This window comes from Cyprinus carpio, chromosome A10 (assembly GCF_018340385.1).
Source record: "Cyprinus carpio isolate SPL01 chromosome A10, ASM1834038v1, whole genome shotgun sequence".
NCBI lineage: Eukaryota > Metazoa > Chordata > Actinopteri > Cypriniformes > Cyprinidae > Cyprinus > Cyprinus carpio.
In genome coordinates this window covers 244,683-261,268 of record NC_056581.1, presented here as the reverse complement: position 1 = coordinate 261,268, position 16,586 = coordinate 244,683, and the positions used below count along the sequence as shown (strand labels likewise).

General features: G+C 38.8%; 1 protein-coding gene across 1 annotated transcript; it reads left to right on the top strand.

Annotated features, from left to right (window-relative positions):
- The first annotated feature begins 458 nt into the window (after positions 1-458).
- Positions 459-16,467, top strand: LOC122146366. The gene is made up of 13 exons (XM_042764576.1): positions 459-575; positions 1,181-1,273; positions 2,982-5,252; positions 5,846-6,013; positions 6,425-6,595; positions 6,682-6,783; positions 11,343-11,453; positions 11,671-11,849; positions 11,938-12,095; positions 12,809-12,851; positions 13,057-13,243; positions 14,331-14,466; positions 15,190-16,467. Exons 2-13 carry the CDS (start codon positions 1,216-1,218, stop codon positions 15,287-15,289), a joined length of 3,684 nt encoding a protein of 1,227 aa, XP_042620510.1. The 5' UTR covers positions 459-575; positions 1,181-1,215; the 3' UTR covers positions 15,290-16,467.
- Positions 16,468-16,586: the final 119 nt, after the last annotated feature.

Sequence of the window (16,586 nt, the reverse complement as noted above, 5' to 3'; positions counted from 1 at the left end):
AGTTATGGTTTTGTGCTGACAAAACCAATCCAATCAGCCTTTGGTGGTATCATGACGCAGATCATCATCTCAGTCAACTCAGACTCTGATCCTTAAAGGGATAGTTCACCTAAATAAAAATACAATCGCTATTTACTCACCCTTTACTGTAAATAAATAAAGAATGTATCTGATATTTTGAAGTCAATGCATATAGAATGTATAATGATGTTTAGCATATATTGTATATTTATTGAAAATATATTTATTAATTAATAAGTTAACTGATTCTCACATTTCATTTTTAAGAAAGAAAAAAAGAAAGAAAGAATAAATAAATAAATAAATACATTTTCTTACCAAATCTAAAGAGGAAATGCTATTGGCTATCTTTCAGAAGGGTGTTTCATACACTGACACAGGGCTGGGTCTGAGGAGGATTAGTTCATTTAAGCTCCTTCTGGTCTTTATGTCAAGAATAGAACAATAAGAAGTGGAGCAGTGCCCTGATATCAGCTGCTGTTGATGCAGATACTGCCTCTTCATCATTACTTCTCTAAAGAAACCACAGTGGAAACGTGACTGACCACCTTAAGGTAAGAATATACATTTGTCTGGATTCATATGGTTCCATATAGTTTGAATGGGTCTCTATAGTTAGTGCTTGTTGTGGCAAGGTTAGGACTTTGCTGACTCAAAATTGCTGATTTGCAAAATTACCAAGGCAGACAGATACACTTGTCATGGTCTTCCATTAAAATAATATTTTATTTTTTTAACATTAAACTAATGAAATTAAATGAGAAAGTATTTGAATTACAAACTAATGCTGCATTTATGGAGCAATTTCTGTCCATTTGTTGACTGACTTGCAAACAGCTTGTAAAAATGTGACTTTTTGGACTTTTAAAAATTCATTTGTAAAAGGACCATTTTAAATTAAATAGTGTTAGTGTTATTTAATGCACAAGCTAACTTGAAATAACAATGACCTATACTTTAACACCATTTAATTATCTAGAATAAATGTTGATTTCAATATATAATAATACATTTTCAACATTTCAGCTTGTATAAATTACCATTAGTTTGGATTAATTCATTAGTTTCTGAATGAACAAGAATTCACAGTGAATGATAGTGTATTTATAAATAAACAGTGACACAGATGATGAAATTGCACCATGTTTCTATGTTTTAGTGTACAGGACTGTAGATGTCAGGCCATCCAGCAGAATGAGTCGGAGGAAGAGGAGAAACAGTCGCAGAAGGAAGAGCTCCAGCAGCAGTAAACGTGAGTGTTGATCTATAAGTGGCTCCTGGGACATGTGTGGACAGTAATCCTCTAAACACCGTCTGAGTCACGCTTAGCCCACGCCTGCAGCACAGCCCAGACACAGGTGCCCGATTAGAGGATGCCTATTTTCACAGTACTCACCATTACACTGAAATCTGCTTTGAAATATATAAAATCACAATGAAAATGTACCAAATTATATTTTTTTACAAAAAAATGTTAGAAAAACTGAATTTAGAATGTAGCAGTTGACTAAGTGTGACCCTGGACCACAAAACCAGACATATGGGTCATTTTTTCGAAATTGAGATTTATACATCATCTGAAAGCTCAAAAAAAAAACTATATTTCCATTGATGTATGGTTTGTTAGGAGAACAATATTTGGCCGAGATACAACTATTTGAAAATCTGGAATCTGAGGGTGCAAAAAATAAAAAAAAATCTAAATATTGAGAAAATCATCTTTAAAGTTGTCCAAATGAAGTTCTTAGCAATGCATATTACTAATCAGAAAAATATGTTTAGATATATTTAAGGTAGGAAATTTACAAAATATCTTCATGGAACATGATCTTTATGTAATGTTCTAGTGATTTTTGGCATAAAAGAAACATCGATAATTTTGACCCATACAATGTATTTTTGGCTATTGCTACAAATATATATTGCATGAAAATGCAAAGAGAAAGAAAATTTGATTTGATTATTAGAAAATTCAACGATATTTCATTCATTGTTATTAACAACATGAAATGCTTTAAACAGTCTGGGGTTTGTTAGTTGAATAAAAGCTAATAATTACTTCAATCATAAAAATGTAAAATTAAAATAAATAATTTTAAAATAATGACAATCATAATAAAACACCTGCAAGTCATGTGACCATTAACCAACATCAGAGAACCGTGAATATGTAAATGTGTTACTTAATAATTACCTTATTACCTTACAATCTTAGGGGGTACTTCAAGTAAAAATATGCATTTTAATGTATTTAAAAAAACAGAACCCTTCCAAAGACATATTAATATAACGTTCAAATAAAAATGAATGGGTCCATCAGTAGTCGATGCAACATTGAAATGTTGAGAAAACACTTTTTAAAACTGAAAAGATTTTTGTTAATCAACTGCTCTCTCAGTTTTCTGTGTAATTATAACCAACTGACTAATGACTGTTGCAGGTGCGAATGTCCACAAAGATGAAGACTTTCTGAATGTTTATAAGCTGTAGGCTATTTAAAAAAAAAATCAATCAATTCTAAATAATGTATTGCTATTGTGTAAATAATAAGTAGTCAATGTAAAAGTAACTGCAGTCTGATTATGAGTATGTTCAAATGTAATATAAACTTTTTGTCTATCTTTTTATGTAATATAATAGTTTTTGGAATCTGACTATGTAATCCAGATTACATCTAATCAGTTAATATTTAGCATAACAGAGTGTTTTTATACAGCTAAAATAACTGGACATGGGTATCACCAGAAGCCTTGCACATTACATTACATTAAAAATAAGGTGGATATGACTATGAAGTATTTCCTTGATAGGTTAAACAACTTTATGATCGCTAAAATTAAGCTTTTTTGGCTATTTCCTTCAAACATAAACAAGGATTCTGTTACAAATAAGACTGAAGAAAGATATCAGGGTGTGCAATGCAACATACTGTATCTAAACCTCTTTTTCTTTTTGTACAGAATGCATCTCTCCGTATAATTTTCAGAGGCACACTATGGTGGACACTGTGGAAACTGCAGAGAAGGGAGAAACTGACTCCTTCTGTAAAGAGCATATACTGTCAGTGTCTGAAGACGAGAAAGAGACTGAGACTCCAACCACGGAGAAAGAAAACAGAACAAGGAGTTGTGAAGATTTCTTCCAGGACAGAAAGAAAAAAGACAGACAAAAGCCAAACTCAGAACCAACAGACAGAGGTCCAGGGTTAAAAATCACACATTCTGTGACCATCGATAACTTTGGACTGTCTTCTCCCAGAGTTGTGTTCGACCGATGCAATGAAGCATCGGTTAGTAGTGTGATAGCAGTCACAACCACTGAGGTCAAATGCATGACTCCAAATATGAAGCTTGAGATCAATGTCGTGACATCAGACGATTCAAATATCAAGACCACCTTTATTCTTCACAACTGCAGAGACAAAAGAGAAGAGGCTCATTTTAGAACTGAGAAACATCAGTCTCCAAAAAACACCCACGTGTGTTCATGGAACCGACATGGAACAGATTACAAACAGAAAATCAGTGAGAATATTAGCTATACGATTAGCATTGCAGAGCTAAATGCAGAGTCAACACATGATTCAAAGAGTCAGAGCTCGTGGGATGATCCTGAAGAAATGGCTTGCCGTAAAAGCTGCTGTAAAAATAACTTCCGTTGGGTAAACACAGGTGGCCAGACGGACACAGATTTCACACTGGTTGATGCATCTTCCTGTTGCTCATCGCCCTCTGATTTCTGGCAACATCAGAAACAGCGCTCACTGCCCAGCAGTCTCAGTAATGAGGCATTATGGGATATCCCTCCCCCTGATGAATTTGCTGAAAAGAAGGCTAGTGCACTGGATTTCCTTGCAGAAAATGTTGCATCGTGTCAGATCAGTCCCAGAGAAAGATTCACTGGCCATGACAACACAAATTGCACACAGACAGCATCTGAGTTTACCAAAGAGTTTACACGCCAGAATACACTGGATGGGGACAACAGGACAAATGTACCCAAGTGCTGTGAACAGCTATCCAACTCGAGTCCTCTGGAACACTTATTCATGAATCCCAGAGCTTCAATAAACAGATCCTCTTTCACTAAAAACTTCATTGACAATCACGAAAGGAAGACGCGCTTGCGCAACAACAGCATCGCCTTCCTAGAAAGCAATACTAATCCTGTAGGCTACATGGACATTCCTCCCAAAAGACGAAAGACTTACCCGGGACTGACATATCAAATGAGTCACACCAGAGAGAGCATTCCCTCATACAGAGAGTCGTTTTCCTCTGGCACACTGTCGTCGTTTTTCACGCAGTCCCTTCCCTCTCAGGCAGACAGGATGGGAAGATTTTATGTAGAAGACGAAAGACTCCGTCCACTTGGGAGCCGCAAATCTTCCAGTAGTAGCAGCTATAGACCAAGCTCAAGCTCTACAACCGGTCCCGACTCTTGTATTCCCAAATTTAAGGCTTACAGCTCAATGAAAAACCCATTCTATCCATCTAGGTCCGATGAGAGTCCAGAAGAAGTCTTCTTTAGAGGCAAACAATATCAAGGGCCATCACAGCTAGACGAGATGGAGCAACTGGGTTCAGATGTTGCTGCAGGAATGATGATCGATGATGGCACGGACAGCACCTCAGTGGAACCACCTGAGCTGAATGAAGTCAATGAAAGTGGCTTTGACGAGGAGATGGTGGAGCTGGATGGGTCAATTTCTCCAGGTGACACCATGGAGAGCCATCAAAGGGAGCTTCTTATTCATGTCATCCCACCTTCACTGCACAACTCTGAAGAAAAAATCGATGAAGGATTACCTAATGGTATCAAGCATCACACGTGGGACGGAGATGAAGCTGACGCTCCAAAGAAACGGAGAGGTTCGGTAATGACAATAATCACTGGGGACTGTGAGCAGAGACATGTCTTCTCGTTTGATGAGGACGTTACACAGGAACATCAGATAGATGCTTTGAGTCCTGTGATTGAGTCTCCTATCGGGTCTCCAATAGACGATCTGGCTAGTATCAGAGAAGCTGTAGAAGAGGTCGTGGACTATTCCCAAGCACAAAAAACCACAACCTCTGCAAACACTAAGTTAACCTTACATATGGACACGTCTTCTCAACAGCCTGGAGAAGTGCAAACAAATGAATCCCTGGAGAAAATAAGCACAGATGTCTCTAGGACTACCAAATTCTATAACAATGATACGTCTGAACGGCAAAGTGCTTCAAAAAGTGAGCATTGAAATATGTCATGCTTTCTTATCGAGCAGTCCAGTTTTGAAATACCATGTCTGGCTAGCAGACGCTTGTGTGTCCTTTTAAGATTTCGCATTTTTCCTGAATGATTCGCCATTTTTGATTGAATCAGTTGAGTCAGTGATTCAGTGGCCCATTTATAAAGACAACCACTTGCTTTGAATGAATCAATCGTTTTGAATCATTGAATGAGTGAATCAGTGACTTCCCTTCACTAGTGGTTTTAGTTCATATTTAATGTAGGAATTTACATGAAAGGGGGACAAATACATTTAAAAAACAAATTTTAGAGTCTTTTAGAAACCAAAGTGATGATTTTTCCCATTCAGCTACTCATGTTAATCATTTTGAGAGAGAAATTTCAGGACATTTTTGTTTACAGTTGTTTTCTATGATTATCAAATTTGGACCTGTGTTGGCTCATCACTTGATGTCCACTATAAAATCTCTGCCCTGAAGCAGAAAACTACTAAAATGACTAAAACATTGTATTAGTGTTATATTGGCTTCAGCTTTACAATGTTGCTGTCATCAGGCCTATTGATTTTTGCATATTTTATCATTCTTAGATTCTTTAGAGGTCAAAGAGCACCTCAGGCCTCCAACAGACTCCATTCATAAAGATTCAGAGGAGCATTCAGACCACTGGGCAAAGAGGCGGAAGCTCTTCAAAGAGAGCAAACAACGCAGCTCTGCAGGAGGAAGTTCTCTAACGAGCATAATCACAGAAGAATCAGGTAATCACTTATATACATGCTCATTACATTTGTCATGTGTGAAGTGTCTGATTGGCTTCGAAGGAAGTTTCTGTGCAAATGGCAAAACTCTGGTTATTCCACCAAATATAGATTTCTTAACTCTCCTGACGTTAAAACATTTGCATTGTGTTGTCTAAAAATGAATAAAAATGTCAACTTTTTTGTTATGTTGACTAATTGTTTTTTCACGCTCTAAATGACAAAAATTTTATATAAGATTTGAAAAAAAAAAATGTCACCAGTAGTTTACAGAATAAAACAAAAATGTTTTACTCAAACACATAACTATAAATTGTAAATCCAGAGAAATTACTATTGACTATGAAAATGTAGACTACTGTTGGTAGAATGTATTTTTATTTTAAATACTGATTTCTTCTTTTTTTATCGACACATTGAACTCTGAGGACACTCGTTCAGTGGACATGTCAATGCGGGATATTGAGGACAGAGGATTTTACACAGAAACCTTTCACTCAGTATCATGGATATACCATGGAGATGACGTTAACCAGAATGATAGTCCACACTGTCTCACCAGCTGTACTCGACCAGCAGCCAGTAGGTTCACAGCATTCTGAGATGATCATAGGCTAGAACTGGCTATTTATGATTTACTGTGTTTAAAGATGCATTATATATTTCAGTTCGTGAGCGGACGGTGAAAATCAGCAAAGGCATGGGCGAGTATCCATGGGGCTTCAGAATTCAGTTCTCCAAACCCATCGTGGTTACTGAGGTGGACACAAGTAAGTTATCAAGAATACAGATCTGATAAGCACAACAGTAAATGTACGTGTATGTATTTTTTATTAGATTTTATAAAAAGGAATAGCTTGAAGGCATTCTATAAGGCCTGTTCACATCAAGGATGATAGCTAAAGTTTAAATAATTGTTAAAAGTCTGTGAGAATAGAAAATACCACACCACAACTATAACAATAATGACACAAAAGATTGATATCGCTGGAATCACTATCATGTTTTTAGTGAAAGTGAAAGTAAAAGTCATGACATTTGCCAAGTATGGTAACCCATACTCGGAACTGGTGCTCTGCATTTAACCCATCCAAGTGCACACACACAGCAGTGAGAAGTAAACACACCATGAACACACACCTGGAGCAGTAACATTTTGCAAAGACAGTGAGCAAAGACATTTTTTGCAGCTTTGTTTGACATATTATGATATATTACTTATTTACTAAAAGTTAGCAGTTTAACTTGATATCTATTAAAAATATTAAAAATGCGTTATTTAATTTCATCCACAAGTAGCCATATGTTTTCTCCCTTCTGGCAACTTCAAAGGTTGGTGCTATTAGTTATTTTATAGTTATCATTCTTGGTGAGCCTTAAGGTCCTGTGGATTATAGTCAAGCCAAGTCACCTTTATTTGTATAGCGCTTTATACAATACGGATTCTGTCAAAGCATATTTACAGTGTCAAACAGAAAAAAAAAAAGTCTGCTGATAATGCAAAAGGACAATAGAAAACAGTCAGTTTTTCAGTTAATGTCAGTTCATCGTTGATTCAGTGATGTCATCATCCAGCACAGTTCAGTTCTCTTCAAAATCAAGCCAACATTGTTGCCAGAAATTAAGTTTCCCCAACTAAGCAAGCCAAAGGCGACAGTGGCAAGAAACCATAACTTCATCTGTGACAGTAATGGAGCATAAAAAAAAAACCTTGGGAGATACCAGGCTCAGTCAGGGGGCCAGTTCTCCACTGGCCAGTTGAAACCAGCATGGTGTGGTTTAATTCCAGGCTGCAACACAGATCAGATTAAGCAGAGGACCCGTCTGGTTCTCGTGGTCTTGTGCCAATAGTCGTAGAGGTGCCGAGGTCTTCGCAGAGGATCCATAGTTATGGCTCATCTAATTGACGTGGTCTCCGCTGACATTCAGGGCTATAGAGGATCCACCATCTGATCTGGATACAGACTGGATCTGGTGGCTACGGTGACCTCGGAATAAGAGAGAAACAGACTAATATTAGCGTAGATGCCATTCTTCTAACGATGTAGCAAGTACATTGGGTGTTATGGAAAGTGTTCCAGGTTCCTGTTGACCTAATTAATGCAGCCTAAAAATCCTTTAACGGATTTGATTATATAATTATATATTATATATGATTATAGAATTGTAATAGTGTATGTATTATATATATATTCACTTTCACTTAAAGAAATGGGTCTTTAATCTATATTTAAACTGCAAGAGTGCAGATTTTAATATTCTAGGTATTATCAAATTACCAGAGTCTTGAGATCGCAGTGGACGTGAAGGACTATAATGCGATATGAGCTCGCGCAAGTATTGAGAAGCTAAACCATTCAGGGCTTTATAAGTAATTAGCAAGATTTTAAATGTATTCATTGTTCAATAGGGAGCCAGTGTGGTGTTGACAGAATTGGGCTAATATGGTCATACCTCCTGGTTCTAGTAAGAACTCTAGCTGCTGCATTTTGGACCAGCTGTAGTTTGTTTATTAAGCACGCAGAACAACCACCCTATAACCATTACAATAATTGACTGACCATTTTAGGGTATAGAGACATCTTGTAGACAGGGCTCTGGTCTCAAAAATGGTATTAATTACAATCACATGGAGCTGTAAAGACAACAGGGGAGTGCTGGGCCAAATATGGGCCAATGCTTCTCGCTGTTTCAAAAAATATGTTGGCCAGTGAAAGTTGTCTTCTGAGGTTAAGAGGTCCACCTTTGGCCTGCTGAAGACAGACCAGATCATTTGAACCATTTGGGGATGTAGTCTCCATTCTGCCCCTTGGTTCAATCTGCCCGGCACGGGAACTGCTCTCAGCGAGAGGAGTTTGCATTGTGCCCATAAAAGGATGCGTCAAGCCAACCTGACCAAGCCAACACACTCCCTTCACAGGTTGTTGTTGTTGTAGCACAACAACTACAACAACAACCTGTAAAGGGAGTGTGTGACCGCCTTGGTGATTTCTGAAGGCTACCACCATCATGTTGTCTGAGCGGACCAGGATTTGGTGCCCCCTTAAAATGTGGTGCCCCCTTAAAACCATTATCTCGAGGCTGGTGATGTGAAAACATTGCTCCAGGTTTGATCAGGAGCTGAACGCTGGTCTTCCCTCGTACAGAGCTCCCCTGAGTTGGAGGCATCTGTTGTGACCACCTTCCTTCTGCAGGTCGGTCCCAATGGGATGCCCTATTGAAATAGGTGAGGAGACCTCCAAGGGGCCACAGCTCTGATGCAGAGCTTTGAGCCAATACTGGAGGGGCTGCATGTGAAGCAGGCCCAGAGGAATCACAGAGGAAGCAGCCGACATGAGGAAAAGCATCCTCTGGAAAGCCCTGAGGGGACATGAAATTCCCAGTTTGTATGACGCCGCTAGTCGCTGAACAGTCAGGGAGTTTTCCATCGTAATCCATGTCCGTAATCTGGGCAGAATCGATAACTGTCTCCAGAAAGACTACTCGCTGGCTGTGAGACAAACAGCTCTTTGCTAAATTGATTTTCAACCCAAGCTGCCCCAGGTGACTTAGCTACAGCGACCTGTGAGTTCCTGTTCTGATCTAGCTAAAACCAGACAATCGTCAAGGTAATTCAAAATGTGGATTCCCATCTGCCTCAGAGGGAAAAGAGTCATGTTCATGCACTTTGTAAAAGTGCGTGTGGCCAGAGACATTCCAAATGGTAAGACTGTATATTGATAGGCCACTCCCTCAAACGCAAATCTCAAGAACGGTCTGTGAATGGGGTCTATCGGGATGTGAAAGTAAACATCTTTCAGATCCTCTGATATAAACCAGACCGTGGGGGATTTGTTTCAAAGTCAGCATCTTGAACGGCCGTCTCATGAGCAAGCGGTTCAGATGCCTGAGATCGAGAATTGGCCTGAGCCTGCCATCTTTCTTGGCAACGAGAAAGTAATGGTTGTAAAAGCCTGACTCGCTGTTCACTACAGTAACCATTTTCATGGCTCCTTTTGCAAGCAGTGTCTGCACTTCAGGCCGAAGAATGTGAGCATCATTGTCCCGTACCGAAGTTTGAATGATACCTCTGAAGGGAGGTGGCCTGAGAGCAAACTGAAGTGAGTAACCTCATTCAATAGTTTTTAGAACCCAACTTAACAAAACCGGGATAGCTTTCCAAGCCTGAAGCTGGATGGCAAGTGGTCTGAGTTTTTCTAGTGGCAGTTGGCCGCATGGGGGCGGGGATGGAGAGCGAGCACGAGACTTCTTTGAGAGAGTTCTGGCCTTGGCGAGAACTGACTCTCTCCTCTTCCTCTCTGCGTTTAGATCAGGACAGCTTCTGAAGCACAGGGTCCAACATTACTCTGAGGCAGGGACCTTTGATGCCTATAGGAAGCGGGTTGTGTTTCACCGTCCAGGGGTGCTGCTGAAGCCCAGGCTCAGACTTAGGCTGAGGCTGAGGTGCACCAGCTTGGCAGGCTGCTGAGAGGATCGAGCCTTCTGGCAACTTGAAACAGACGCCGCACTGGAGCGCTTCGGCAGGAAGTGACACATTACCTGCGATGACTTCTGTGCTGCTGTAAACTGCTCAGCAAAACCATCTACAGCAGGGTTAACCAAGTTGGCCATGGCCTTGCTGATTGCCTGCACAGAGTCTTAGTACAGTCACCTTAGTAGTACACAGAGTCACGTCAGTTACAGTGCGTAGGTCTTTGAAGGTGCTGAGTTTGGCCCGAATCACTTTGAGCACTTCCTTCTCCACTGAGGGTTAGGTTTAGGGGTAGAGCTTCATTTGTGCTTTTTTATACAAATAGTAATTTTCTTACAAATCACACAAATTCATACTAAATTGCCATTTTGTATAATAATTGTTTTCTCTTGAGATCAAGTCGGAACAGCTTTATTATCCTGCCTTCTGTAATCAAATTAAACACAGTTGTGGATTGATTTCTAAACAGATAGGTTCAAGGTTACTTTTATCATTCATACTGTAATCATTCCTTTATATAATTCAGTATGTTGGAAGAAAAATATTGCCGGCATCAGTAGGTTTGGCCTTATTAATTTATACACACAAGTCACTATTTTAGAAAGGCTATGAATCCAATGTGTTTTTGCACACATGTGCAGTGTAAATCAGTTCTGTGTTGGTCTTCTTCGCAGCCATAAAACCAGCCAACAACATTCTCTTTTGCGTTAAACTTGCACAGAAGTCCCACTGCTGATTATTTTTGGTTGAAACACTTTGAATTGTAGTAGCAAAGAGTGTGCTGTACATGGGCCTTCTTCCTCAGATGTCGAGATCTCAGATGGAGTCAGATAAAGCTGTTGGTGTGCTGTGTTTCAGATGGAGCAGCGGAGGAGGCAGGGCTGCAGGTTGGAGACTACGTGCTGGCGGTAAACGGCACTGATGTCACTAGTGTGCCACACTCAGAAGCAGCTGACCTCGCACGACTAGGTAGGGTGCACACTCAGACAACATTATTACAGCATTTCTCACGTTTACCCTTATTTAGGCAGTCAGAGATGGCACATTTCACATGAAACTGTTTAGTGTAGAATGGCAACAGACTCCAATGTTTCAATGTTGTTTTGTTTCATGTCCAGTTTTTCTTAATGACTTAATGAAATCATTTTGTGTTTGTTTTATCTGATTTCTGGTTCGAATAATAAAGGCCCAGACATTTTAACGCTGACCATTGGCTCGGATATTGGTCGAATTCCTAACACTCCACGACCAGCGTGCAGGGGTTACTTGCATAAGCGAACTCAATCCAGTTTGCTGAAAGGCTGGAGAAAGAGGTGGTTCGTGCTCAGACATGACTGCTGCCTCTATTACTACAGAAACAAGCACGTGAGTGCAGTTTTCTGTTTCATCCAAATAGTTGAACCTGTATGATCTAAATGTGCAGTGACTTACAAAATGTGTTTCTCGTTGACAGGATGAAGGGAAGAGTCAAGCTCTGTCTGTGACGAGTCTGGAAGGAGCAGTGGTGGAGCCTGACACCAGTTTAGGAAAGCCGTTTGTGTTCAGATGCTGTCCTATCTCTGGGAACCGAGTTTACTACCTGTGTGCAACATCAAACCAAGAGATGAAGAGGTGAGAACATGCAGTGCTTTTTAAAATGAAGAGAAGACTCTATTTATTTAATTTAAGCAATGCTGGGGAGTTACAAATAAAAATAGTCACACTGTGTGACACTAGTTCAGCTATTTTCTAAATCGTTCAGCTTTTCCAGTAACAAGCAACAGTACTTTTCCCAACAAGTGATGGAGTAGCATAACAAAACACTGCACACAGTTTCACAACCAATCAAGATGAAACGATAATCAAACATGCTCTCCTGGAATCATCCACAGCAATAGACATTAATTTTTGTTAATTCAATTTCAGGGGTAAATGTTAGGGTTATGTTCTGTTCTGTATCTGTCTGCCTGTCTGTGTTCCTTATTAGTGTCTATGGTTTCCTTAGTTATCTATGTTCCCATTTATCATATGTTTTTCATAGTTACTGATTTGGTTTCCCTCATTTTTGATTCGCTTCATCTGTGTCCCATCTAGTTTCCTACATTTGCTCTATGTATTTAAGTCCTCTGTTTGAGTTAGTTCCCTGTTCAGTATTGTTTATGTCTCTGTGTTACTGTGATTTCTGTCTCTTGGTGTCCTGTTTGCCTTGTACTCCATTGCACAATACATCTTGTTTCAGAGGGAATGCCAATACTTTAAGGCGATTACTAGTTTACAGTACATAACAAAAATCATCTGGTGAATAGCAAATAATGTAAAAATGTTTGCAATTGTTTGTTTCTCAGGTGGCTGGAGGCTATGGGTAGAGCGGTTCATCCTATTACTCAGGTAACTTCCTAATGATTTGTGCATGTATTATTTGTTGTGGCATCATTTAACATACCCAAAATATGGCATTTCATTCTACAATTAATGTGAATAAACAGGATCAATTAATAAATCAGTTTCTTGCTAAATTGAATCGCATTGGTGGAAGAGGCCGATGCTGTTGTGGTAATGCTCATAATGCTAATGATATTGATTGCTGAAGCAGAATCACGTGTGGATGGACGTCACTCGACACAACTCAAATCTGCCCCCTCTGGCGGTCAAGAACCCAGAATGCCTTGGGTTACTCCACCAGCTGGACAGGACCAAGGACTCATGGGTGCAACACTACTGTGTTCTGAAAGACGGATGCCTCTATTTCTATGCAAGCATCCGGTCAACCTGCGCGATAGGTAGGTCTTAGAACTGTTACAGTGCAACTGTTGGAACTGCTCTATTGTTGTACAACTGCTAATGAAAGAAGACTGCAAACATCTCTTCATAAATCAAGACTCCAGATAAAACAAAACAACTCTATCCTGAAATTAAACTCCCAGTATACACTAAATGGGCAAACGTATTGGGAATTATGAAATTCGTGCTCAACTATAAGAGGTATTATTGGCAAGCAGAAGCATTTAGGAACAGTAGCAGCTTCACCACGTAAAGTCAAAGTGTGCGGTCTCTCGGGGTGCACATAGTTCATAAAAGTCGCTAATGCTCTGCTGATTCCATAGCTGAAGAGTCCCACCAACTTCCACTGGCATTCATTTCAAGGTAAAAACTGAATGGTGAGAACCTCATGTAATACCTTCCATGGTTAGACAGCTGCATGCAGTCCTCACATCACCAGGTACAGTGCCAAGTGTCAGATGGCGTGATGTAAAGCATGCAGATACTGGACTCTGGAGCAGTGGAAACCCGACGAATCACTCTACTATGTCTGCCATACTTAACTTAATGCTTCTGCTTACTACCAAGACATTTTAGACAATACTATGCTTCCAACTTTTTGGGAACACTTTGGGGAAGACCCTTTTCTATTCCAGCATGACTGTGCCCCAGTGCCCAAAGCAAGGTCCATAAAGACATTAGGTTGGATGAATTTTTGGTGTAGCAGAATTTGACTTGCCCACACAGAGCCCTGACATCATCCCTATCAAACGCCTTTGGGATGAACTGGAATGGCGACCGCAAGCCAGGCTTTCTCGTCCAACATCAGTGCTTGACCTCACAAATGCTCTACTGGATGAATTGGCACACATTCACTCAGAAACACTCCAAAATCTTGTGGAGAGCTTTCCCAAAAGAGTGGAGCATTATAGCGGCCAAGAGGGGACCAGCTCCATGTTAATGTCTCTGTTAGTCAGGTGTCCCAATACTCTTGTCCATATAGTATGTATACATATATATACAAACATACTGTATAGTTTTATTTATGTTCTTCATAAATAGATGTCTTTGTATGATAACTAATAGCAACCATTTGTCTTATTGCAGGAGGAATCTACCTGCATGGTTTCACAGTGAGGGATCAGCCAGTGGGATCCAAAAGATCTGCTATTGAGCTCAGACCTCCATCTGAAGAGTTTAAAGTGTTCTACCTCTGCGCAGAGAATGCAAATGAGAACAAACGGTGATTAACTTGATCTTGAATTATGTTTAATAATGCATTTTAAAAGCATTCAGTAAAGTGCTCTTTCCACTAAGTCCACAAGTCAAGACTTCTTGCTCAAAAAGTGAATTTCTTTTCAACCAAAGTGCATACAATTATAAAATCAAAAGATTTAACCTAAGGCCAGTAGTCTTAGGTCAGTTCCATTTTTAATTTTCATATAGTTTTGCGTTTTAGTCATGCTGACAATGTTTTGTCATATCATATTAATTCATTTTAGTCTATTTTACTTTGACTAATTTTACTTGACAAAAACATTTTGAATTTTAAAAATTTTGAACAAAATATATTTAAAACTTTTACATAAATGTTAATATCTTTCATTGTTTTTTTTAATCATTTTCATACATTTCAATCATCATTCATTCATTTTCAATCTTCAAAATACTAAATAGGTGTTGAAATGTCACTGCAGGTGATGCTATGTTCATCTGCTCATGGTTATGATGTTGAAACTGATCTTTTATGAGTGACCCATTTTTGTATCTTTGGATATCTTTTTTTGTATCTTTGTATCTATAAATCCTGTTATAACAAAGTATGAATTCTTGTATCCAAACCTGCATTTCTGACAGGAGGTGTTTAGGCAGCACATGAAATGGCAGGAATTGTTCTGAAATTATAAATCAGGAATCTGGTGAAGTAACATCATCCTTTTTTCTTCTGTTCTGTTGTTCTTCCTAGATGGGTTAGTGCAATAAAATCATCTATTGGAAAATGGCTGCCACTGCATAAGGCACTTCAAGACTACATGAGTCGCCCACCCGAGGAAACAAGAATGTGAACAAGAGTTTCCCAACAAGTTTAATTCAGACACAACCACGTTCATACCAGAACATAATGATTTCCTAATTTTCTCTTGCAATTACATCTCTGAATATCATCATTTCTGCATTTGGAATATGCAAATACATACAAATAAATATAACTTTTTTTAAAAAAGCAAATTAAAATGATAAAATGGTCTGCTGTAAATATTCATGATGAAACCTAAAATAACTCCATCTATAATATTCAAGTGCTTTTTTGACAACACAGCAGCAGCAAGTGCATGAAGTTGTCATGGCAACCAGACACACTGCATGCTGTGCTGTGACGGTAGCTAGAAGCATAGAAATAAAAGTAGAAACCTCAGAACTCAGCATCACTGAGTTCAAATGACGTCTTGATTTAGGTCCACTTAACCTTTAATGTGATGCATGTTTCTTTGCATTCAGAGGAGAGTTTAAGAACGAACGATGGCCTGCATTTCTGTAAAGTTTTGTTGTCACACAATTTGAATTCTTATGATCTGTTTTCAGGATTTACTATGTAAAGACACTGCCACTGTTATTTGTACATTATATGCATTTTCTTTTTGTTTTTACTGTCTAGGCCATTTAGTCCTCTTTAGCTTGCGGTGAAATATCTTGCCTCTTGTTTTAGCACATTTATATAGTGGACGGCAATATTATGACTTTTCCTTTTCTTTGTATAACTAATTTATGGCTTTTTCTATTATTATTAGTAGTAGTAGTAGTATTCGGTGAGCCTTTTTACTTAATTTAGAATTTTTACAAACCAAGGGAGAATTTACACTTGGTCACTTCATGCATTTTAATTAATCAGATTAATGTTCTCATATGTGCCCTGTGCAACCAAATGCATTACACTTGGCTGAAATGCATCTCAGATTACATTCACTTTATGACTGGATAGCTATTTGATCAGTAAAACACATGTAGGGACCAAGTGTAAATATCCCCTTTCCTTAGAATCTGGTATAGTCTGTTCATTTAAGTGCTTGTATTGCTTGTAAATAGCCTTTGCAACTAAGTAAGCTTGCCAAAATACAGACACGCATTATGTTCTACCTCACAGAAGTTGTTCTTGTACAATGAGTTTCATGATTATACGGCTGACTGCAGATTTTACATGATTACAGTTGAATGCTCACTGAGTGGTAAAATATTGTTTTAATGAGTCTGTCTGTCTATCTATCTATCTATCTATCTATCTATCTATGATATAATCTTTTATCAGTTTAATTATTAGTTATTTGTATTGTTTTATTCAGCTGTAAAGTCATACTGTTGAAGAAA

Excerpts from the sequence above, each read along its gene's own strand:
- LOC122146366 (XM_042764576.1), top strand. The coding sequence starts at position 1,216 with ATGAGTCGGAGGAAGAGGAGAAACAGTCGCAGAAGGAAGAGCTCCAGC. Across the intron at positions 5,253-5,845 it reads ACGGCAAAGTGCTTCAAAAA|ATTCTTTAGAGGTCAAAGAG; the intron begins GTGAGCATTGAA and ends TATCATTCTTAG. Across the intron at positions 11,454-11,670 it reads AGCTGACCTCGCACGACTAG|GCCCAGACATTTTAACGCTG; the intron begins GTAGGGTGCACA and ends CGAATAATAAAG.